At 37.3% G+C, this 22,707-nt stretch overlaps 1 protein-coding gene across 1 annotated transcript in view; it reads right to left on the bottom strand.

The window, feature by feature from the left end:
* The window catches only part of CDH6 (cadherin 6, type 2, K-cadherin (fetal kidney)), a 45,432-nt gene extending 24,265 nt beyond the window's left edge, over nt 1–21,167 (bottom strand). Inside the window, exon 1 of the mRNA XM_010009357.1 lies at nt 20,814–21,167. Within this exon, the coding sequence (XP_010007659.1) occupies nt 20,814–21,044 (231 nt within the window). The 5' untranslated portion in view covers nt 21,045–21,167. The remainder of the gene's footprint in view (nt 1–20,813) is intronic.
* Nucleotides 21,168–22,707: the final 1,540 nt, after the last annotated feature.

Raw genomic sequence — 22,707 nt, 5'->3', positions numbered from 1 at the left:
AAAATTGAAAAAAAAAAAAAAAAAAAAAGGGAAAATAAACACTTGGGACAGAAATCTAGATACTTTTACTGATATCATGATACATGCTTTACTTTTATTAATACCCAGCCAAAAGTCTGTACACTGCTTTTGGGAAATGAGATGATACCAGAGTAGCAGTGAATTGATAGAAATGTGTCTTGATGTCAGAATTGAAATGGGCTATAGTATTTTAAGAAATTGCCTGAGGAAAACCATGAATTGAAGCTGCAGATCACTTTCCCAAGCTAAGCATGTATCAACCAGATCTAAATGCTAGTGGTGTAGGTGGAATCCTAGGAATATGTGGGACAATGAGATCCTACAGTGAGAAAACAGTGGATTTGGAAATGGCAGTAAGCAAAGAATTAAAAAGTGGCAGGTCAGCCACTTTTTGAGTTTAAATTCTGGGTGCTCAGGTCTTACACCCCATGGAGATTATGTAATGTACCATACAGTGCTCAACATAACAACATATTAAATATATACACAAATAGCAGATATATACATACATTCACAGATGCATCAAACTAAAAACAGAGGCAGGCAAGCATACTAGTTCATTACAGAACTGACAGTGAAGAAATCAGTTGCCTTATCAAAAGGGACAAGGACCAAGCTGAAACATGGTGGGGCAGGGGAAAGAAGACAATGACGGTAATTTACATACAAAGCATGAGCTGCCCAAACTGTATCTTTTTTCCCCAGGAGATTTCTATGTCTCTTGAAATGCTGCCTAGCACACACACAAGGTATGACTGATTAAATCATACTCTCACTGCTGTTCTTTTAATAAAAGCTTATTTATCCTCTGGCCTTAAAATCAAGGCTAATCAATTACAGTTTCTTTTGTTCTTACTTTAGACGAAGTAAAAATCTGAAAAATGAAACATTTAAATGGATTCTAAAGTCAGGGCATAGGTAATGAAATTTATGGGGGAAAAAAAAATCTATTAGGTAGCAGGTTCCTAGAAATTGTTGATTTCATAGAAAAGACATGGTCATGAGTGAGGAAATCTGGACTTCCTCAACCAGCTCTTTGTTTCTCTTTGCTTACATATAAGTTAGAAAAAAAATACCTACTTGGCTGCACAGCAAAATACTTAGCATTGCTGGATTTCATACTTTGTAAAAGAGAAAGATTTGTAGGTTGAAAGGATATAGAAAAATCTTCAGATAGACTTTACCAGTGGCTGGCTATGCCTTTACCATGCTGGAGGGGCAGCCACTAACATGACCATACGATCAATGTTTTGGGCTTCCTCCAACTTCCTGCCAAGATCAATGCCATGCTGGCAGCCTAGTGACACCCACTTAGTAGCACAGTGTGCTTACGTCTATGGTCTCTGAAGAAAGCATGCTCCATGCAACAAGTCTGCCTTTAAGGGCAAAACTCTTAGTTACCACACATACCAAAAGTGCCCAATAATACAAAATATCAGAACTGTAGAATGATTGATCATTTGCAGACATGCTGAGGCACTCTTCTTAATTTTCTCCCTCAGGGAGGTAGTAGACATTTCATGTAATTTTGCACAGAGCCCCTTCTCTTGATAGTAAGAGTACCAATAAGTAGCTTGTATGCAGCATTTTTTGTAAGCTGATTTCAAAACCCTTCACAAAAGTAGTCAATACCATTTGCTCTGTTTCTTGGATAACGAAGCATAGAAACTTGAAGTTTCCCAGAAGGCTAGTCTTGGAACTTGGAATAGAATTCATGTCTCCTGTGTCCAATTCAGTTGGCCAATACACTTAGTCGTAGTGCCTAGAGGAATTACACGATTTACTAGATACAACCTCGGACTCTGACAAATATCTGTTAGACTTGCTTGTTAAGAAGTCAGAGGAATAGACTACTGTGGGAAGTAGTTTCAATAGGTTATTTAAGTATAATTTTCCTCAAAGGCAACCTGCAACAAAAAAAGGTGTGAAAAGAATTTTGTCTTTAAAACTGTATTTTGTATGATTGTTTCACATCAAAAATTCAACTTTTGTTTGCCTTGAAAGCCTCTTTAACTTTGTATGTATCATACTGGGACAAAAACAGACCTCAGAAAAAGACTATCATTAATTCATATGAATTATGGAATGGTGCTGTCATAAGACTTGTTGCAGGCTGAACTCCCAAACTCATTTTTATCATCATTTTCATTAAACCTGGTTTCAATGAACAAGGTAGCAAAAAAGGTCAGGCTAAAAGAGGTGTTAGAACCACTGGGAATTGCTTTCCACAATATCCTTTACCTAGCTCAGACCACCAAAAGACATAAAAATGGAAACTGTGTGATTTTTTTCAAGTTAATTGTTTATGAAATTTCCACTCCTCCTCCACAATTAATCCACCTGTGTAAGATCAACTGTGACTTTAGATATCACGACAAAGTATATGTAATGACTAATCAATAATGACAATTAGGTGATCTTCATCAAAAGTTCAATCTTTAGCCCTTTAGCAAAAGCACCAATATTTGAAAATAAATGTTCCCTCTGACAAGATTCTTTCCAACTTCGACACCTTTAGCTTTACAGCTTTCCTAAGACATAAAAGAACAAACCAAGTTCTCAGTAGGCCAGGCTGCATGTGGATTATTTACTGTGAAAGCAGGTCTGGATTATTGCTGTGAAAGGAGGGTCACGTCCTATGTACCTGTGTATATTACATAGAGCTAAGTCTGGCTGAGTGCCCACTTTTCAAATTAGCTGGGAACTTACGGGTTGTCACCATGTGAGGCCTCAAGAACCTGGTTTACAAAGGGTCTGAAAAGATATGATTACAATCTGTTTGATTTCAGGAAACTAGGATAGTTCTCTAACTGTGCATCATAGGGTTTCTGTGGGATAGGCCTACACTGCAACACCAGCATCAACTACTTAATAGCTAGGCCAAAATATTTTGATTTTGTTTCCTTATTTTCATGAAAAAAAAGAAAAATTGCTTTATATATTAGAAAAAACAAGCAGATCTCTGGAAAAGTTTCTCATAGATCTGTAGCATTCACCTGTGAAGAAAATATCCCCAAAAAATGATTTATTATTTTAGATTACATTATCTGTCCTTGAGTGCTTGGTAGAAGCATTTTATCCTGGCAAAGATAATAATCTGTTCTGTTTTTTCTTAAGTGTCAGTTTATCTTAGAAGCAACATTTTGTCTGTGTGACCTATATGAAGGGGGAAATTTCTTCTGTAGCTCTGTTAAAAAAAAAAGGGGGGGGGGGAATAAAATTAAAGGAAAAACAAATAGTACAAGTTGAGGCCAAAAGAAGGGTCTGGAGGTGAGATGCACTTAAAAATACAGTTGATGGTTTTGTATGGAAAACTTGACACCATTGTTAGGTTATGAGGATGACACGAGTGGTAATAACAACTACCCAACTTCCTTTTAAGGTGAAGTTATTTTTCATTACTCAGACACCTCATTGCAAAAAAAGTTTGCTGTGATGAGGTATGCATATAAATTATACTGCAGATGCTTTTAGCAGGACCAATCCCTGCCAATGCAAGATTATAGCTTCACTCTGCATGCTGACCTGTGTTGCAAAAGGCCGTCCATTATCCTTTGCATAAGGTTGTGTAGATAAATGGGCCATGGCAGATAGTCATAGGATAGAATAAAACATTTGCGACGTGTGTTCCTGTCATCTGAGCTGTATCATATTACCACTCCTCAAGACAAATTTACTTCATTCAAAGGTTTTTAGGACTTGATATAAAGGTGAGGTTTTTTATTTCCTTATGAACTCAGTGTTACTCAATGGCATTTATTTCAATTGGTGGCTGAACTGAGCAATATCCCAAACGTAAGCAAAATTGTGAAGAATTAAGTCTATGCAATAAAAAGTAAATGCATCAGCAATTGCACTGTATTAATATTATAGTAAATTGATTCATTCAGAATCTAATCTGGACACTTCTGTGAAATCACCCATCAATCACTGGCTAACGCTGAGGATGAAAGACAAATTAAAGATTTTACTATGCCCTAGGCATACTTTTACTCGTTTTACTTTAATACCACTGTTAAGTGAACCATGTGATTTAAGTTTAATGACTTACAGCCAGACAAAAACTGTCCAGCCTCTGTCTTTCTTTTGCCCCTCCAAAACTTCCTGGCCCAAAACATTCAAATGTGTCTGCCCAAAACCAAGGAATGCTTCTTCATGCCTCCAGGAAGAGGCATTTAAAGTGCATTCAGGACTGAAGCATTAGTTGCCTGTATTGGGCATTCTGTTTGTTGTCAATACGTAATTACTTTAAAAAAAGAGTTGGTTTTCGTTGGGTTTTTTTTCGTTTTTTTTTTTGTTTGTTTGTTTGATTTTATTTTACACATTAGCCACAATCTTGAGTAAACTCATTCTTCACAGTGTCTCTGGCAGAGCCCTACAAAAGTCCCAATGGCAATTGCAATGGGGCATCTTCAGCATGACAAAAAGGAAAAGGCAAATGAAAGCAGTGCTCAAAGTATTTGTAACATAGGACTTTTTTTTTTTATTATTTTTATTTATTTCCAGGGAGGATATATTTACAGTATTTGTGCTCATCTCCAATAGATAGTATTGCTTCACTTTAAAAAAACACTCCAGGAAAATTTTTGCTCCGTTTAGTGACTCTGTGCTAAAAAGAAGATGGCATTGGTTTTGCACATTAGTTGATAAGAGTTTATGTAAATTTTGCTGAAGTTTAAGCAAAGACTTCTTCCTAGTGCACAAAAAAACTCACCCTAAAACATTATATATGCATTCCATATACCTACATATGCACACACTAGATCATGTATCATCAGGGCAAATACCTACACATTTATTTCAAGTCATAAAAGATGCTTTTTTATAAAAATGTGCTTGACAAGGTCCACAGGGAGATCTAGCAACACCAGAAATGACAAATTTCCTATGGATGTGTGTTTTTATGGCATCAATTATGCTAAGCTCTGGTCCTTCCATACTCCACATAACCTACCTGTTTCACCCCTAAGGCAAAGCCTCCCGCTTTCCCTCATGTCACTTAGTCAGCTGCTTGGCACTGTATATTTCCTGCTCCAGCCTTTGTCCTAAATCCTCCTGACTTCAAAATGCTGCTACTTCTTGTGTTCCATAGATACTGGCTAAAGAAGAGACTGATTGGTGGCAATTTATATGTGTATTTATGGAACAGGTAGCTGACCAAACAGTTAAGGAATAATGTAGGCTTATCTGCCTTATGAAGCTACTTCTTCCAAACTGTATATGAAATTAATGGTTTTGGCACCTTTATTCCTCTATAAAATTTAACTGAAAGACTTAAGAAATACTTAGAGGAGTCCAATGGGCCAAGGTAGAGGCTAGACGACTGAATCTAGTTATCTACTCAAGTCAGATATCTGGAAGGTTATGTCAAGACAGGTACCTACATTTAGGGACCAGTATTTCAAAAATGTGGCTTAAATTTCTGGCAAAGATGAGAGGTTAGATGCTAAAACAATGGGAGAAAGATTTGTGCTTCCAAGTCTTCTCGGTGTTTATTAAAAACTGGAAGAGATGATTCCTTCCCATTCTTATTTAAAGCAATGTGAAGATTTATATTCTTATTCTTATAAGAAGATTTATATTCTACAGCCTCAGGTGACCCAGAGCGTGAAGTAAAATTCAAGCACTGTCATTTTCAAAGAAAATAAAACAATAAAAAAATCTGATAAGATTAAGAGATAAATACAAACAGATCCAGCCTTACCAGATCAGAGCACCATGATTCCAGATGTATAGCTGTCAGAAACAACACTTACAAAGGGGCTGTATTTAAATTGTTACAACAGGCGCCTAAAGTAGATTCCCACTTTTTTGTATCTATCTCCTCAGTAATCCAAGATCTGCTGTCCCAAGGAAACAGCAGTCTTCATTGTTCATCACTTTCTTGACATTACAAACATCAGTTTATGGAATACTTACATTATATATACTAAGTATGAACTATACTGATTAGTTTACTATATGTTATATAGTATACAGTATATATAATATAGTATACAGTATAATTCCTATACTAGTTAATATAGTAAACCTGAATATGACTCAGTGTGACTTGATTTCTGAGTGAGTTTGTTAACGTGGTTTTAACTTGCTTGGCTCCCACTAGGCCTAGAGAAGAAAAAGGTGCCACAGGTTCCTATCTGAAGAAAATGTTGTTCTGTATCTGGTGATAAAAAAGAATCTTGTTGGTCAGATTAGATGTGTTGTTTTTGTGTCAGCATTATTTTTCTGTTTTAAGAACCTCCTCCCACATACATACATTCATCCTCATCCAGCATTTACAGGTAATAATTTGTATACTTTGATTTTCCTTTGCTGGATTACCAGCCTATATGCAGTCTTCACTTGCAAAAAAAATTCTACGTCCTCAGCTGGAATCCTGTTTACAAGCCCACTCTCTTCTTTTCAAGTCAAGTGGATTCCAAAAAGAGCCAGTGAAGACCAGCTATGAAGGGCTGATGATGCTAGTCATTTTTCTGTAATTACTGCATTTCAATTGGCCTTCCTTTTGTATGGATGGACACAAGTCTTTGAATAATGGTGTTAATATTTTCCTATCTCTATTAGAACTGAGTACAAAAATTTGCCATTTTCATCACCATATCAAACTAGCTTCTTCCTGTCTAAACCACTCAGGTTTTTCTTTTTCTCCTGCTATTTCTACTTTATGACCATTCATCATGTATTAGATTATTTTTTTTTAAAATAACTCTTATTTCACTAATATTGCATTTTTCTTCCTCTTTCTATTTCTTCAGTTTTAAGATCACCTTTTTTTCCCAGTAGGATATTCTGGTCAACTATAAAAGGTAAGCTTCAGTACTGAAATCAAGAATGCAAACATTGATTCTGTAAAAAATTAAAGAAATAGAGCACTGAAGAATTACTGAGGTTATAAAAGATTGCTGCATTTTGGATGTTGGTTTCTTCAGAGTTACTAGAAAATACACTATATCCTATTTGTATTGTGCTTAGTTTTTTGGTCTATAAGAGTTTGCATAGCAGAACCAGAAATACTTTAAATCCTGGTATTTCAGCTGTGGAAGCCTACTAATATAATAATACATTACAGATTGTGATTTATAAGAAGTCCATATCTGCAAGTTACTTTGTTAAGAAAACTGTATCATCCCTGATTTTATGGAATCAGGTAGATTAGAAGAAAAACTCAGTAAAAATTTAAATAATAATAAAAAAACCTTGTAAAGAATGTAGGAATCCAACACATGGTCTATTAAAATGTAAATCGAATGTTTTATTAAGATAGCCAGCTCAATGTATAACAGGCAATGGGTAAAACAGTAATATTCCCTAAGGGCCTCCTATTCCCTAAGTACTGTATTTTAGCTCTAACCCTAAGATTTTTAGGCAAAAAAAGCAAGTAGTGAGATTTAAGGAGAAAAAGAATGGTAAAATTGCACCCACAGCAAATGGGGAAAGACCCTAGACGTCAGATAGAAGTATTCAGTAACAGCAGTATCATCTGCAATAAAGCTTGTTCTGCTATCAAGAACTACATGACGAATTTAAAAAAAAAAAAAAAAAAAAGAAAGGAAAATTAAGAAAAAAAAACAGTGGAGTGATGTTCTTTCTGGAGAGCATCAAAATGTCAGAGAACTTTCTCATTCATTCTCAAAAGTATCAGTGCCAATCTGTTCCCTGTAAACGAATGACACGAACAGAAGCTAAGAACAGTTTTGTGCTGCTGAAAAACTTCAGAAAATGAATGGACCAAAGAGCACTAAGCATATTTCAAGATTCGGAAGTAACCGGGTGCTCAAAAGGTAAACTGAGAATAAATGATAATGGTATCTAATTTAAAACCAATCAAACAGAGCATGTGAAATGCACTGTAATCAGAATCATCAGAATCCAGGGTGCTGGAGTGCAAAGGGAAAAAAAAAAAGAGTAAGAGATACGGTATAAAGGGCAATGGAATAAGAATTCGCCTTTAGACAAGAGGCAAAATGCTCTCACTTCAGAGCCTGCAGGCTGACACCCTCCAAGCAGACCGGAAGGTTCCTTTCATTCTCTTTTTTGTGAGGGCCATTATGTGAGGAGGCCACATAGCTTGAGATAGACAGCAACAACAGTCTGGCTGATGTTGCGATCCTTGGTTTATGGAATAGGCTGTCTGAACAGTAGTCAGGAACCTGTTGTTCTATTTTAAATGTATGAAGCTAAGATAAACACCCATACTTCAGTGACTCACACTTTTACTACATGTCCTTCAAAATCACAAATGGGTTTTCTAACCTGAAGTGCAAACATGCAGCCACAGCTAATCAGCTTTGCAAAAAATCAACTGGAAAGCATCAATCCTTTCAACATTGCCTAGGGCCTATCAGCTCTTCCCTCGAGTTCCCAAGTGCTGCTGCTCTTCACTGTGATTAAACAGGGACAGTGAACAAGAGCTTTGGTCCTGCACTGCAGTACATCACACTAGAAGGGTCCCTTATTCTATTGGCCCTTCTCTCTAGGAGCAACTTGTTATCAGATCTTAATGAATATTTAGCAAAGCTGAAGACTCGGTAAAGGTGTCTCCATGTTCTCTCAAGCTGAGTGCTGCTCAGCTCTTTTGTGCTAATGCAGTTTTATATGTTCCTCTTCCTATTATCTCTAAGTGCTGAATTTACAAAGTTTGCCTTTACAAAGACAAACAGGTTTTTAATTCGTAAGTCACGAGAGACTGTGCTATCAAGTCTGATCTCTATACATATGGGTCATTGAATTTCGTATTCTTTTATCAAACTTCTTGTTTTTCTTTGAATTACTGTGTAACAGGAAGAAAGACAGTCTTCCTTTTAGACTGTAAGGAACTCAAAACAATTTTGTCTCTAAGTAATAACTGACCTCTCACTTAAAAAAAAATTAAAAATCCTTGGTTGTAAATGGAATTTTCCCAGTTTTACTTACAGCAGTTCGGTTTCATTATGTCTTTGTCTGATAGATCAAAGAGCCCTATCCAGCTAAGCAGTAGTGATGGTAACAAGAGAGCATTGTGCAGACTTCTGCAATTATCCTCACAAAGGCCTGGACATCTGGTTTTTTTCTTAGGGAAGGACAAAGAAGTTTAAAAAATCTGTTTTATGCTTTTTGGTCCATCTATTTTAGCATCTGGGACTTCGTGATACTGACGGTCATACTTTTTTGCCAGTGTATTTAAACTGTGGTAGCAACAGTACCTGGTAACCATGAGGACTGCTTTTAGTTGAGGCATCAACATTCACTTGCTAAAAAGCATAAAGGACATAGCCACCCCAGACTTGTCATACCTGAGCTCAGGTACTCAGAAAACTTACATGAATAGTTGTGCAGAAGATTTGGAGAGATTAAAAATTACTGACTTACCTAGTGTATACATTTCAGCGATCAGGAATGAAAATTCATGTCTTTGAATTCTTGAAATCCATAAAGAGCTGTACAAGTAATTTTGTTTTAGGAGACAGACTTTCTCATCACTGCAGATTTACCACTGTAACTGAATAGGCAGTCATTGGATTCAAGTGTGAGTCTTAAAGGCTAAATGGGAAAATTTGAGGAGTCATCACTGACGATTTTCTTGGTATAAAAAAAGACTAACGAGGAGTGAAGTGTGTCTTCTTTGAAAAAACGCAGGATATGCAAGGGAAAGATGGGTTTGTAGCCATAAATGCAGTACTGGCAGGTTTTAATATTGTCTCTGTCACAGTCTTCCTGTCTGATCTTAGACAGATCACTATGTGATGCTTCTACATTCTCCCTGCAGTAAAATGTGAGTTGTTAACAACGTCCAGTTTTGTATGAAATGATTATAACATGATTTGAGAGCCTTGGGCGTAATTTGTTCTGTGTTAGTTTGTGGAAAGACTGAAGATTGTTTAACTGGAGTAAAGATTAACAATACTGTGGCATTGCCACAGCCTGACGGATTTAGAGGTGAGGAGGGAGACCAGACACAATGCTAAAAATCTAATTGCTCTCAGGTGTTTATTACTATCCTTGAGCTGAAGGTTACTGTCACCACAGGTTAGCTAAGGGATAAGGTAGATGGGGGAGTTTCTTCCCTCTAGGGCTGACTGTATTAGCTCGAATAACATTCTGAGGTATCTTAAGACTTTCTGTGAACAGGAATGTATGTACTTTTGTTCTTAGTGGGTAAGCTGTGGAGTTAAGGAAAATTAAGTGCCTAACTTACAGTGATTTTCAATTGAAATACAATGAGTCCCTAAAGGGATGCATGCTTCTCAGGGAACTCTCTACCCTAAAGCCCCATTTTTCAGTGAGAATTGTGTAAGCAATTCAAGAGCACCAACTTTCATTATAGCTTTTTTCCAAGGTCAGAGCAAACCAGTTCCAATATCTTGATATCCTTATATATCTGTAATATAGGTATGTACACAGGAAAAGCTACCTACAGCATAGTTAATGTACCTCTACTTTTTAAGCTCACTAATTCATATATAAACTATGTCTCATTTTCCTTTTTTGCAAGAAAAGATACTCATTGAGCCAAAAGGCCCACATGTCTGTATCATATTTTATAAATTATACAGGGGAAAAAAAAATCATGAGGTTTTTTGTGTACCCAGCCATTTTATGGCAGAATACTTTTGTGGGTTTGATATAAATATTTTTTAATTAATTTGAAGGTCTTCAGCTGACTATAGTGGAACTTCTGTCCTCTACTGCAGTACTCAGCCATAAAGGGAACTGACACATCAGTAGATGACAGCAGGTATTCTACTGAGATAAGGAGAAAACATTTTTTTTTTCCAGAAAAGAGTACATTCAACAAACATGCACTTCTATAATTAATAATTTATTTTAGTATATATCCCTTAATCTCTAAACTGCATGATGCGTATGGTTAGTGTAATCAGTCTGTATTATGTGCCCAGCTTTGATTACCTCTGATTTCTCAGGGAATTTACCCAGGGAGAGGTGCTTACTCTTTCATCATTGAAAAAGTGTTTCCTTTGGACTCAGGAACTTTCAAAAATGCCTCAAAATTTTATGGTAGGGAAATACAGCACCTGAATTAAGGTATATGAACAAATAAATTTTTAATTCGGTTAAAACCTCTATTTTCCTGTGGGGGTAGAGAAGAATATATCTTAAAGATGAACTAGGAAAAAACAAAACAAAACAACAACAACAAAAAAAACCCCTCCTTGGCCTAATATCCAGAAATGTTTTTAGTAGGATATAGTTGAATAAAACATCAGGCTTCTTCAGCAAATAACAGCTTCTGACTACTCCCTGATGGATGCGCTTGAAAGCAAATGCTCATCCTTTGCTTACTGACAAAGGTGACCCTTTGATATTCTGAGCACTTGATGCTGACAATCAAATCCTGAAATATGTGTATGAATTTTATATGCTATATAAAAGTGTGTGTGGCAGACAGGAAAGTAGGGGGATGGAGAAGGGAGGATACAAACACTAAAACAAACAAACACACATTCAGTTTTAACAGACTTAGTAAGACTTAACAAGAAGGAAATTAATTTCTATCCACAGGTTTAGTTGAGTCTTTAATCTGTTTGGAAGCCTGGATCATATAGTTCTACAGTTAAGAAGCTAGGGAAAGGAAAATATCTCCATGTCGTCATGTCCACAACTTTGTTTCTAAACAAAATTTGTGTTGTGTAAACATATAATTAAGGATTTGTGTGAGGCAGCAGATACAATCTAAAAGAATGCGCATTTAAATCTCAACAGGACCCTCTTGAGGAAGGCTGCATACCTAAAAATATATTTATGGGAAACCTTAGCCAAGGCTGACAACTTCTTTCAAATGAGTATTCCTCAAAGTGCATGAGTCAGGATGTGAAAGGATAGCTGACATAACTTGAATGCTGCAACAGAAGGATATAGGTCCTCCCAAAAGTCCAGTCCAGAAACACAAGGAGGTAGGTTAGCAAAAGATCAGCTCAGGTAGATGGAACTTTGCTTTGAAAGAGGTCACAAATCAGTCAAGAGCCTGTGGATGAGGACAGACCAGCATAAGACATCACAGTAGACATTTGCTACAGACTGCCTGCTCAAAGACATGAAGTAGATGAAGCCTTCTTGAGACAGATGGAGGAAACCTTATGATTGCAGGTCATAGTACTTATGGGGGACTTTAATCATTCTGATTTTTTCTGGAAGGGCAATATGTCTGTGTGCAAGCAACACAGGTTTCTGCAGAATGTCATGACAATTTCTTGACCCAGGTGATTGATGAGTTGACCAGAGGATGCATTATGTTGGACCCATTACTCATGAATAAAGAACAACTGCTCAGGGACGTGAAAGTGCAATTTGCCCACAGGCTCCAAAGATCCTTGAGCCTAGCAGAAAATTCTGGTGAAGCATTATCTACAGCAGACAAAACCCAATTAATTAGTAGCCTTTTAAGTAAACTAGACAAAGTCAGTTCTGTAGGACAACACTGGATGCATGTAAGGATGGTGATGAAATGTTTGCTGTCTATAATGCCTGAAAAACTATAGACGTTGGAGAAGGTTCATTCTGAAGGTTTATTCTGAAAATAAGGAAAGCCACATCTATTCTAAAGAAGGGCAAGAAGGATCTGGGAGCTGGACACTGGCCAGCTATACCTCAGTTCCAGGGAAGATTATAAAGCAAATCCACTTGGAAACTCAATCCAGGTATATGAAGAAAAAAAACTAACATGGAACAACCAACAAGGATATAGTAGTGGAAATTCATGCTTAACTAATCTGATCACGTGGTGGCACTGGTGGAAAAGTAGAGAGCAGTGGAGGTTATGTTACCTTAGCAAGGCCTTTACACAGTCTCCCATAGTAACCTGACAGACAAATCAGGGAGATATTGACTGGAAAAATGTCCAGTCAGGTGGGTGGAAAATTGGCTGAATAGCCAAGCTCAGAGGGTTGTGATCTGTGGTAAGAAGTCTGACTGGTGGCTGATTACTAATGATGTTCCTCAGAGTTGATACTGGGGGTCAGTGCTGCTTAATGTCTTTATTAATGACTCAGCTGATGGAATGCATCCTCAGAAGTTTGGCAAATCATCAAATTGGAGGTTGCTTGGGTGAAGCACTCTCAATATTGAGAAGGTAGAACTGCTATCTGGAGAGACCTCAACAGACTAGAGAAATGGACTAATGGAAACCTCATGAATGGAAACCTCAGCACTGGCAAATGTAAAGTCATGCATCTATGCTGGAATAATACCTTGCAGCAGTACAGGCTTGATAGAAAATAGTTTTGGAGTGACATATGTAAGCACACCAGTAGACAAGAAATTGAACCTGAATCAGCAGTGTGTCCTGGCGTGGAAGGGTGCCAACTTCTTGTTTCAGCAAAACTGTAGCCTGTTGACTGAAGGAATTGATCATTCTCCATTCAGAGTTTGGGAGAATACAACTGGAGTACTGCATCTAGTTTTGCCCCTCTTCTGTACCAGAAAGCCATTAACATACTGTAGTGATTTACAGAAGGGTCACTGAGAGGGTTGGGGAGTCTGGAAGTTATTTCTTAACAACCTTTGTTGTTCTGGGTTTGTTGGTTTTTGGTGTTTTTTTGGTGTGGTTTTTTATTTATTTATTTATTTATTTTAATATTTTTTTTTCTTTAATGTGAAATTAGAAGAAAAGAGATAAAGGGTTGGTATTTTTTGTTTCTCGTTTCCTTCCGGAGAGTGATTCTTCCCTTTTCTTCATCTCCACCTTAGACTTTCATGATAACTACAAGCTTCACTGAATCCTGAAGTGCATGCTGAGGTTTGTTTCACCCCATTAATAGTGAAAGCAAGCCACAGTCTGCATTAGCGCATATGGATCAACAGTAGGTATTCACATCACAACACATTTTCAGTTTGTGTTTTGAAATGTTACACTCACTGGCCACAGCTCTCAATCTGCTGCTGCCTCACTGCAAACCTACGTTCACCAGTAAGGGAAATAGCAGCGAAAGAAAAGAGAGTCACAGACAATGGGAGTTTCATTTAATAAAGAAGTTTCTCTAAGCTTTATAGTGTAATATTTTTGGTGAGCCAACTGTAAACAATAAATGGTAGAGTAACAATGGTTCTTTGTCTTTAGCATGAAAGAGGGATTTATTTTTTTTTAGCTGTCGCTCACCTGCAAGTTCGATATTCATTGATGTTGCAGCTTTACAGTGAGGACTTCACTGTGCTATAGAAACAAGTAGAAAATGGTAATCACAGCTCCAAAGACCAGTGATCTAAATATCCCAAAGTAAAGCATGAACTTTACCTGCAGTACCTCCTTGGGAAGAAAAATTAATGTGTTCAGCTGTTTTTCTATAGCTAGAAGCAAGCAATTTAGGAAGACATGCAGATTGCTAACAAGAGGATTGCTAACAGGATGATCTGTGAGAAGATGTGGCCCAAAATGTAAGCACTGGTATGAGCGGATCATTAGCATAAGAACAAAATTGCTTAGTTCTGGGCAGAAAAATGAAAAATAAGAATTAACAGAAATACTGTCTTGAGGGTCCCAGGATATGCTTGCTTCTCTATGTAGAATACAAAGAAGGTGAGGAGGTTATGTACCATTACACTGTAAGTGACATAATGTAGGAAATGTGGTATGTTTGAAACAGATGGTTGTAAGGCTCTTATATTGTGTGATATATTTGGATACTAGGATGATGCCAAGTAGATTCACAATTATGATGATCATAAACATTAACCATGCTATATTTCCTGCCTGTTCATTTTCTGAATAACATTCTTGTCCATCCCACCCATTTCTCATTATCTCCTTTCTTAGCCCCCATATGACACTTTAAAATCTGCAAGCTGTTTCTGGACTGTCATCCTGGGCCTCTAACCTCTCAACTGTCCCTCATTTCAGAGTTATCTCTATTCCACAGAGACCAACTGACTGTACAGAGAACTTCTATCAGTGCCAGTAAATCTTTCAAAGAGGAATATAAGACAAGTGTGTGTATGTGTGTGCAATTCAATATAGGAATGAAGGGCACTTGGGAAAGTCAAGTGGTAGACCATAAAATATGACTGATGGATAAGGAATAAAGGAAGTGCAGATGTGCCACAGCATTTGTTCTATCTTTTAAGAGAATGCCAAGTGTTCAACCTATTGAAGCAGGAGGCAGGTGACCTAATCATTTAAATGGAGAAGAGAGGGAAGAGGTAAGAACTCTGATTTTTTCTTTCTTTATTTTTTTTTTAAATCTCAGTTTGGAGATTTCTGACTTCTAGCTGTGCATAAGGTCATTTAACCTCTCTGTTCATCAGTTTCCTCATGTGTAAAAGGCTGGTCTTGATGCTTCTTTCACCACAGTTAAACATATCATTGCAATTAACTAGTACTGGTACACATACAGGACACTGCAACTTTCTTGTCAGGAGCAGGGGCAGGAGTGGCGTAAAACGGCCCACAAAAGCTCTATGTCTTGCTGAGAGAGAAGGTCCTCTGCAGAGTGGTGTAGACAGCCATTAGTGCTCCCTGAGGACCACAGCACCCTCACACAGATGGTGTGCTGGAGGGAGCCTAAATCTGGAAAAGTGCAAATCTTTAGTCCTCCTTCTTTGGCATGGTAAAGGCTATGGAAGCCCTCTGAAAGGCACAGCATAAAATTAGATTTCATGTGCATGTTTAGCTGTGGAAGAAGACGGTTGAGGACTTGCAAAGAACAAGGGTCCATCCCAGTGCCTTGTGTATACTGTAGCCTGTGCTGCAATCCCCAGCACTCCTCAGATTGACTGACAGCTGTCTTCAGTTTTGCTGTGAGCCACTTCAAGCCCAGGAATTGTTCAAGACTGTGAGGTCATTCAGAGACTTCAAGCCTGGCTCTCAGGCTGCCATTTCTCTTGGAAGCATAGTGCAGAATCTAACCCCAGAGAAAGAATATTCTGAGAGTCAAAGCAAATTGGAAACTGTTCTGAGTAGACTTCCTGAATAAATGGAAGTCACAAGTGGAACTTTAAATATTAGGACTCATAAAGGTAACAAACACTGTGTTTGGAATAGGAAACTAAAGGCATTAGGTGTATATCATAGTGCAGATTACAAGGTAAGGAAAACAAATACTGAGCAAGCGTTTGCCAATAGAATTGCATAAAGGATGTTAAAAGTGCAGATGGGAAGAATCATTTTAGTTTGACTCTTCCCAGCTTGCTTTTTTGGGGGGAACTAAAGTTTTGATGAGAAGTAGAGTGCTATTATACTTAAGATCTGAGAGAAAGTGAAGGTTTCTCTTGCTGGTTATCATGTCATCCAATTAAGATATGATACATCTTGTTTAAATACCCCCTTGTTTGTACTCACAGTCAGATATTTGTGTCTCAGTATGTGACTTAGTCCCATTGCTTGCAATGGTTTGGAGAGATTCTACGTTTTGTTTGATTTGCTTCCAGTGAAATACGTTGCATGGAACAGTTCTACTTGCCTTCAGAATAGTTATAGCCAGAAGTAAAATCTGGCAAAAGAAAGAAAGCCAGTACTGAAACTGTATTATGATACCAGTTAGTTCAACCCCTCCTCCTCCAAAGCAGGACTACAGTACCTTAAACCATTCCTGACAGAGAGGAATTTATCTTTCTCAGTGGTTCTTTCAACACCAAACAAAAGGATTCTGATTTTGACTACAGTAATGTAGTATCCTTTCTATTTTGCCAAGCCACACAGCAACCACAGCAACACGACTTTGACTTTATCTTCCTTGAAAAATGGAGTAGTCAGCAGAGGATGATTATTTATGATACGTTGTACAGGTAGAACCATCAGATAGCTTCCAGGCTAGCATACTGCTTGAACTATACAAACATCAATAAGACTCTGTAAAAATGAAAAGTGTGTCTGGAAGTTTCCTTTTAGTGACAGACAGACTGAGTGTGACAAAACTGTGCCATGGTTGTGCCTGCTGTTACCAGGAAAGCAAGTTGCTCCTTTCCACTGCAGGCTGCCAGAAGCTGTTTCTGGGTTAATAAGTAAGATTTAAGACTTGCTCAGATTTTCCTTTAGTCTAAAAGAAAGCAGCATCCTATCGCTTTATATAACAATGATTTGTAGGTTTGTGCTCACTCACAAGACCACTCAGTGATGGATGCCAATACATGGATTTTATGAAGCTAATGGGACAGCATGCAAAGACATCAAGTGCATACAAATAACAACTATACTTTTTAGAATAATCTTGGAGCAGGGCAGATTTTTTTTTTTTTACCCTTTTTCCCAGGAATATCTGAAGACTAGGGAACATAGCATACATTTTTATATACAGCTGCACTACCACTTCATCATTTACCTGTGATTTAGAGATGCATTCGCCCCAGACCTTTAAAATTGTAGTAAGCAGCCACAGGTACAACTAGAACTTTCTTAAAACCCAAATCAAATGTTGCAAATTTTGGCTAGGGTAGCAGTGCTGGGCACGTCTTTACTTCAATGCTCATGTAATTCTTTGATTTTATTTTGGGACTGAGTCCCTACCAAGTGCCGTAATCCTTGAACCAAAAGAAAAGATTTCTTCAGGTTAAAATGTCACTGTGCCCATCAATCACACTTCAATGAACAGCTGTAGTTCACAAGTTATTCAGCAGCGCAATGAATAATTCCAGTCTAGAACTTTTCTAGAAGTTCCTTATATTATTATGTCTGAGACTAACCAAGACGAGTTGTGAGTTTCTATCTTTCTAAAAGGCCTTATTTCATGAATATACAGGGATGAAATTCAGAAATACAAGAACGGGATAATAAAATGATGAAGCCGGTGTCAGAGCCAAAGCATACAATTACCTAGTATTGACAAAAGCTTCTTGCTGGCAGCCGCATATTCTTGTCCAGTGTGATACAGCAGCATACCTCACTGACAGTAAAGTGTGTAGCATACAAAACTGGGGATCACTTTTTAATAGCTGACAGTACACATGGATACAAAACAAAGGGCTACTTTGTTTCGTGTGTGCTTAGACAATTATCTCCTAAAGGATGGAAAGCATTTGGGTTCATTCGTTATAGAGTATATGGGGTACTAAGCACAGTAGTACTCTGGTCCATGACTCAGGTGAAGTTTCGGCACTGCGTTCAGTACTGCCTGAAGCTCTATTTTCGGAGAGATTACCTGTTTTATTATCTCAAACCTGAATGCATTCTCCTTCACTTTTCCTCCCCTTCTCTCTAAAACTATTATGATACAAAAGTGTGGCTTTCAGTATAAACACTTACACGATTTTACAACTGTAATTTGGGCAGTTTATAGAAATAATGCTATTAAAATCCTTCACAATAGACTTACATCTCACATTTTGATGTTTGAATTAAAGATGTTCACAAATGAAAAAACAAAAGTAAAACCAGCCTGAGTAGAAGGTTTTTTTCTTGTAGTGTATAAGGAAATATTTAAAAAAAAAAAAAAGTGATTACGATGTTAATTCCCACAAGCTTTAACCAGTAAGCACAAAAGAAACTCCAGAAGATCCAGGTCTGACTGCTTATACAGTAAGATATAAACACAATTCCCCTTTACAAACCTATATTGCTATTGTTTTAAAAGATTTTCCTGTTCATATTTCTTTATAAGAGGATAAAAAGACTATAACTGAATATTCTTACCATTTTCCGTTCATATTTAACGTTAACATTTAGTCCTCTGAGAAAAAATATGCTTCAGAAACATGTTCATTATCCTCATTTGCCCACACCAATCAAGTTTAATTGCTCAGTTAAATTGCCTGGTTACCTCAATTTGGAGACATTCAGCTGTTTCTATCATTTATACTCACACCAATACTCAACTTTCTCTAATAATAAATGGCTGCTCTTCCATGCCTTTTGGCTAATTGTTCAATTACAAGGGTGTGAGCGCTTCTGGCATTTGCAAGACGTGTGAAAGACCACTTGTGAACACCCCAGGAAAACAGAATCAATGACATTTATACATTATGTGTTGTTTCTATGCTTTATAATAGGAAGTGTATTGAAGTACCAATAGGTAGAAGAACAGCCTTTAAAAATAACATCCACATTATTTTTCCTCTCAATGCCTCCAATTCAAATTTTCTTGGTTTTCTGTTTTAACTACACTATTTTTAACTGTCTCTCAGCAAACTCATCCTGCAGGAATATTTGCTGCGCCATCACTCCCTCTGAAAGCAATAGCTTCTACTCTAACTCTTCAGCAGAGAGAATGAGGGACTTGGGGCTGAGCAGGTTTAATGTCAAAATTCACATTGAAATTGACAGGCTGTAGGACCTACCTCAGTACCACACTCTTTATCTTTGAAGAAAGAGATCACCATTACCCTGAACACCCCTATCCCTCCCACCTCCTCAGCAGACTGTGAAAGAGGAGATCATATAGAGAGATTGCCTGTCTTTGTTTTCTCCCTCCCACCCTCGCCCCAACTCCGTATTTCTTACCTGTTGGTTTTGGTTTTTTTTCCTTCACTCTCTCATCTTCTGTTTTTATATGTGCTCTTTTTAGGTAACATTTTTTTCCCCAACTCCTATCCTCTACCACCATTTTATATCACTTTTGTCTCCTCTATCTTGATTCTTTTTTGTAAGGGTTCTTCTCCTTCCACCTCTGTTTTTCTGGTTCTTCCTTCTTACTCTTCCTTTCCTATCCCTCCCTCCCCCCTCTCCCCCACCACTTCCTTGCCCTCTTGTCTTCCTTCTCTATTTCTCCTCTCTGAGGACTTTCTGCCTTTGGCTTTTTCCTGTAGATTGGGTGCAATTGTATCTTTCATGAATGCCGATTATTCTGGTCAGAGCTCTATGAATATTACACCAGATGAATAGCTCTTCATTTGAATTGCGCCTTGCAGCCATTTAGCAGGAAAGGAGTATCACACCCAATTTTGACTGACAGCTGATTGGCAGGCAAGAAAAGCAGCCACCATCTCTCATGGGATTGCACAGAAGCTTGCAGAGGGAGATAAAATGTCAAACCACTGTGATCTACAGCCTTTGCTTAAAGGCTTGAGAGATCAAACTAGATCGGATGCAATCCCATTTTAGTTTGGAAAACTAAGCTTCATTGTTTCTGCTTTGAATGTCACAATCTGTAGCATAATGTCTACATTCTGCAAGAGGGAATCCTATAGACTGTGGCAACGTGGGCAGTATAGACTGTAGACTTACCACAGGTGCATTAGCTCTGCAATTCACATACAGGTTGTTACCTACATTGGGGGTCTGCTGCTCAGGGACGTGGATATTCTCATAGCTAAGCTGTGGGTTTTTTCTTTTTTTTTTTTTAATTATTATTTTTACAGACCCTTGTCTAACTGTCAGCATGCTTTGAGCTTAGAAATCTTCAGCTGCCTTTTGCTTCTTAGTGTGTAAGCACAGTGCGCTTCAACCTTTTGTAATAGCATGGCTTGTGATAATAAGGTCATGTTACAGAATCCACAAAACCTCATTAGAAAATGGCTGCAAGCATTGTTGTGTGCTTCACAAAAATGGGAAATGATGGGAAATAAAAAAAGAAATGGTTGCCTTTTTCTGGGTAGAATCCTTACCAAAATATGTGTACTGTGAAACCTAAATATTTTGGATCAAAAACTTTTCTGTTTTATGTAGTTTGACTTTAGCAAAATTAATGAGCATGAGGGAAGATGCTGTTACAGTTTAAAGCTAAAAATCCAGCCTAGACAACTCTGTAATTAAGCTACATTATTTTCAGCCAAAAATAAAAAGGAAAATCTTTAACATAATTAGGCATGATTTGCCATGGGATTTGCTGGTTAAATGAGGAACTTCCTGTTGCTGATTACAATTTGAAGCTGAAGTGTACTAACCAGTGTTTCTAAAAACAAAATACAGAATGTGTATGTAAGAATCTTACCTTGCCAACATACTGGTAGTCAGTTCCTGTATATTCCTCCAATAAAAAGAATTGATTCCACATCCAGCTTCTTTTGGAACGATGGAGGTCTTGTCTGCTGTTTCCAGACAACACCAAAACTTTTCCCTTTTCTGGAAAGCCACTAGTCCTTTTGGATAATGGAGTTAAGAAAGTTTGGTGGGGCTGACCAGCCCAAAACAGCAGCCAGAAGCAATGGTAAGTTCTCATCATGGCAACACAGGAAGGTCTAAATAATGGGTTTTGTCTTGTCCACAGATTAACCTACTTTACTGCACTGAATCCAATCTCATGCTGTCTTCCTTCTTTAAACAGTCTTTGATGTCTCAAAGGATCTCTGAAAAGAAAAATAACTTTTTTGAGTATTTTCACATGTACTTAACATTCAGCTCTACAGCAAATAAGTAAAAAAAGTAGAATAGTAACAGTGATTGTTGAAAAGCTGGATTGTTTCTGGTTCAAAACATTGCAAGCATTCCTTCAAACAATCTGAGTGAATCTACACTGAGTAGGAAGAAGGAGTCACGATGTTTTAGTTTTTTGGGTTTTTTTTGTTGGGTTGTGGGTTTTTTCCCTTTAACTCCATTTAATTCTATTCATCAACTAAGGCAAACCAGGTATTTATCTTTTTACTGCCTGAACTTTGGGATGTAACTGATTAGTTTCTGACTGGTGATGTCAATGAGGTTACCTCATTACATTGAAGAAGGGCTAGCAAGAGTGCTCACTGTCTTCCCAGGAGGCATTCTGTTGCTATAGGTATGGGCCGAAGAGCCTGAACTTAGATAACTCCAGGATTTTTCCCTCACATTCAAGGAGCTGTCCCTTCGAATTCATTTAGGAAGGGTGAGGCAAACAGGTTAGTGAAATAAATGTGCATATTTGTTAATATCTCCCACGTACTAGCCTGTTTTATACTGCATAGGAATTTAAGTGGACATTTTGGTTTTCTCAGTTACCTACTGAATTTTGTACTGAGTTTTGGATCTTTAAATGCATAATTATATACGTAAATACTTTCATTAATGACTTCTAAAAAAAAATAATTCTGCTAGTTCATCTTTACCTGCGGCCTCTTACTAGCTACTGCTTTCTACTATTATTAATACTAAATATCTGTGCACCTACAAAATAATTATGAAAATTATCCCTATCTCTGAAAATTGCATGATTTTCTTCACAAAAAAAAAAAGAAAAGCAAACCACCAAAAAACCAAGCTATACATATAGTACCAGAGTGCAGTGAAGACAGTTTTGGTTTTTTAAAAGTTGAAAGCTTCTTTTCAAGAAGAAGAAATGATATTTTATATCTCAGGTAACCAGTCTTGCAAAATGCCTAATGAACGAGCTTTGGAACATTTTGTAATGTGAATAAATCAGAATTACTTGACAGAAACATTCCACCACATACTTTTTTCATAAATACTTTGTTAAATTTTTAGTCCAAACAGATTTGTACTCTCAGAGAAGTATCATTTAATTAATTTTCATTTGGTTTCACACAAATGCTCTTTGAAAAAGTTATTTTTTTCAATATTCTGATCAAAGCCCAATAAATAATTCTCAAATTCAATGCAGCAGCTCTCAATATTTGTAAATAAAGATTGTGGAATGGCAGTCAAATTGAAAATAGATTTTTTAATTTGTTTTATTTTGTAAGTGTTTTCATGCAACACTAGTTGGATCATGATCTATATCAAAGGCCAATTTTTTCCCTAAGTGTGTTTGGTTTTTTTAAAGATGTAAATCAGCCAGAATTTAACCTTTCAGCTACATTGATAGAGTTGAAGCATTTGCAATGCCTTGGGTTAGCCACTCTCTTAGTTTTCATTGTTCTTAGTAATAAATTGTATAATATAAGCTCAAATCTCTTACA

This window comes from Nestor notabilis, unplaced genomic scaffold (genome assembly GCF_000696875.1).
Source record: "Nestor notabilis isolate BGI_N333 unplaced genomic scaffold, ASM69687v1 scaffold2842, whole genome shotgun sequence".
In the NCBI taxonomy this organism is placed as follows: Eukaryota; Metazoa; Chordata; class Aves; order Psittaciformes; family Psittacidae; genus Nestor; species Nestor notabilis.
The sequence above is the reverse complement of the archived record's forward strand: the minus strand, read 5'-3'. Positions and strand labels throughout refer to the sequence as shown.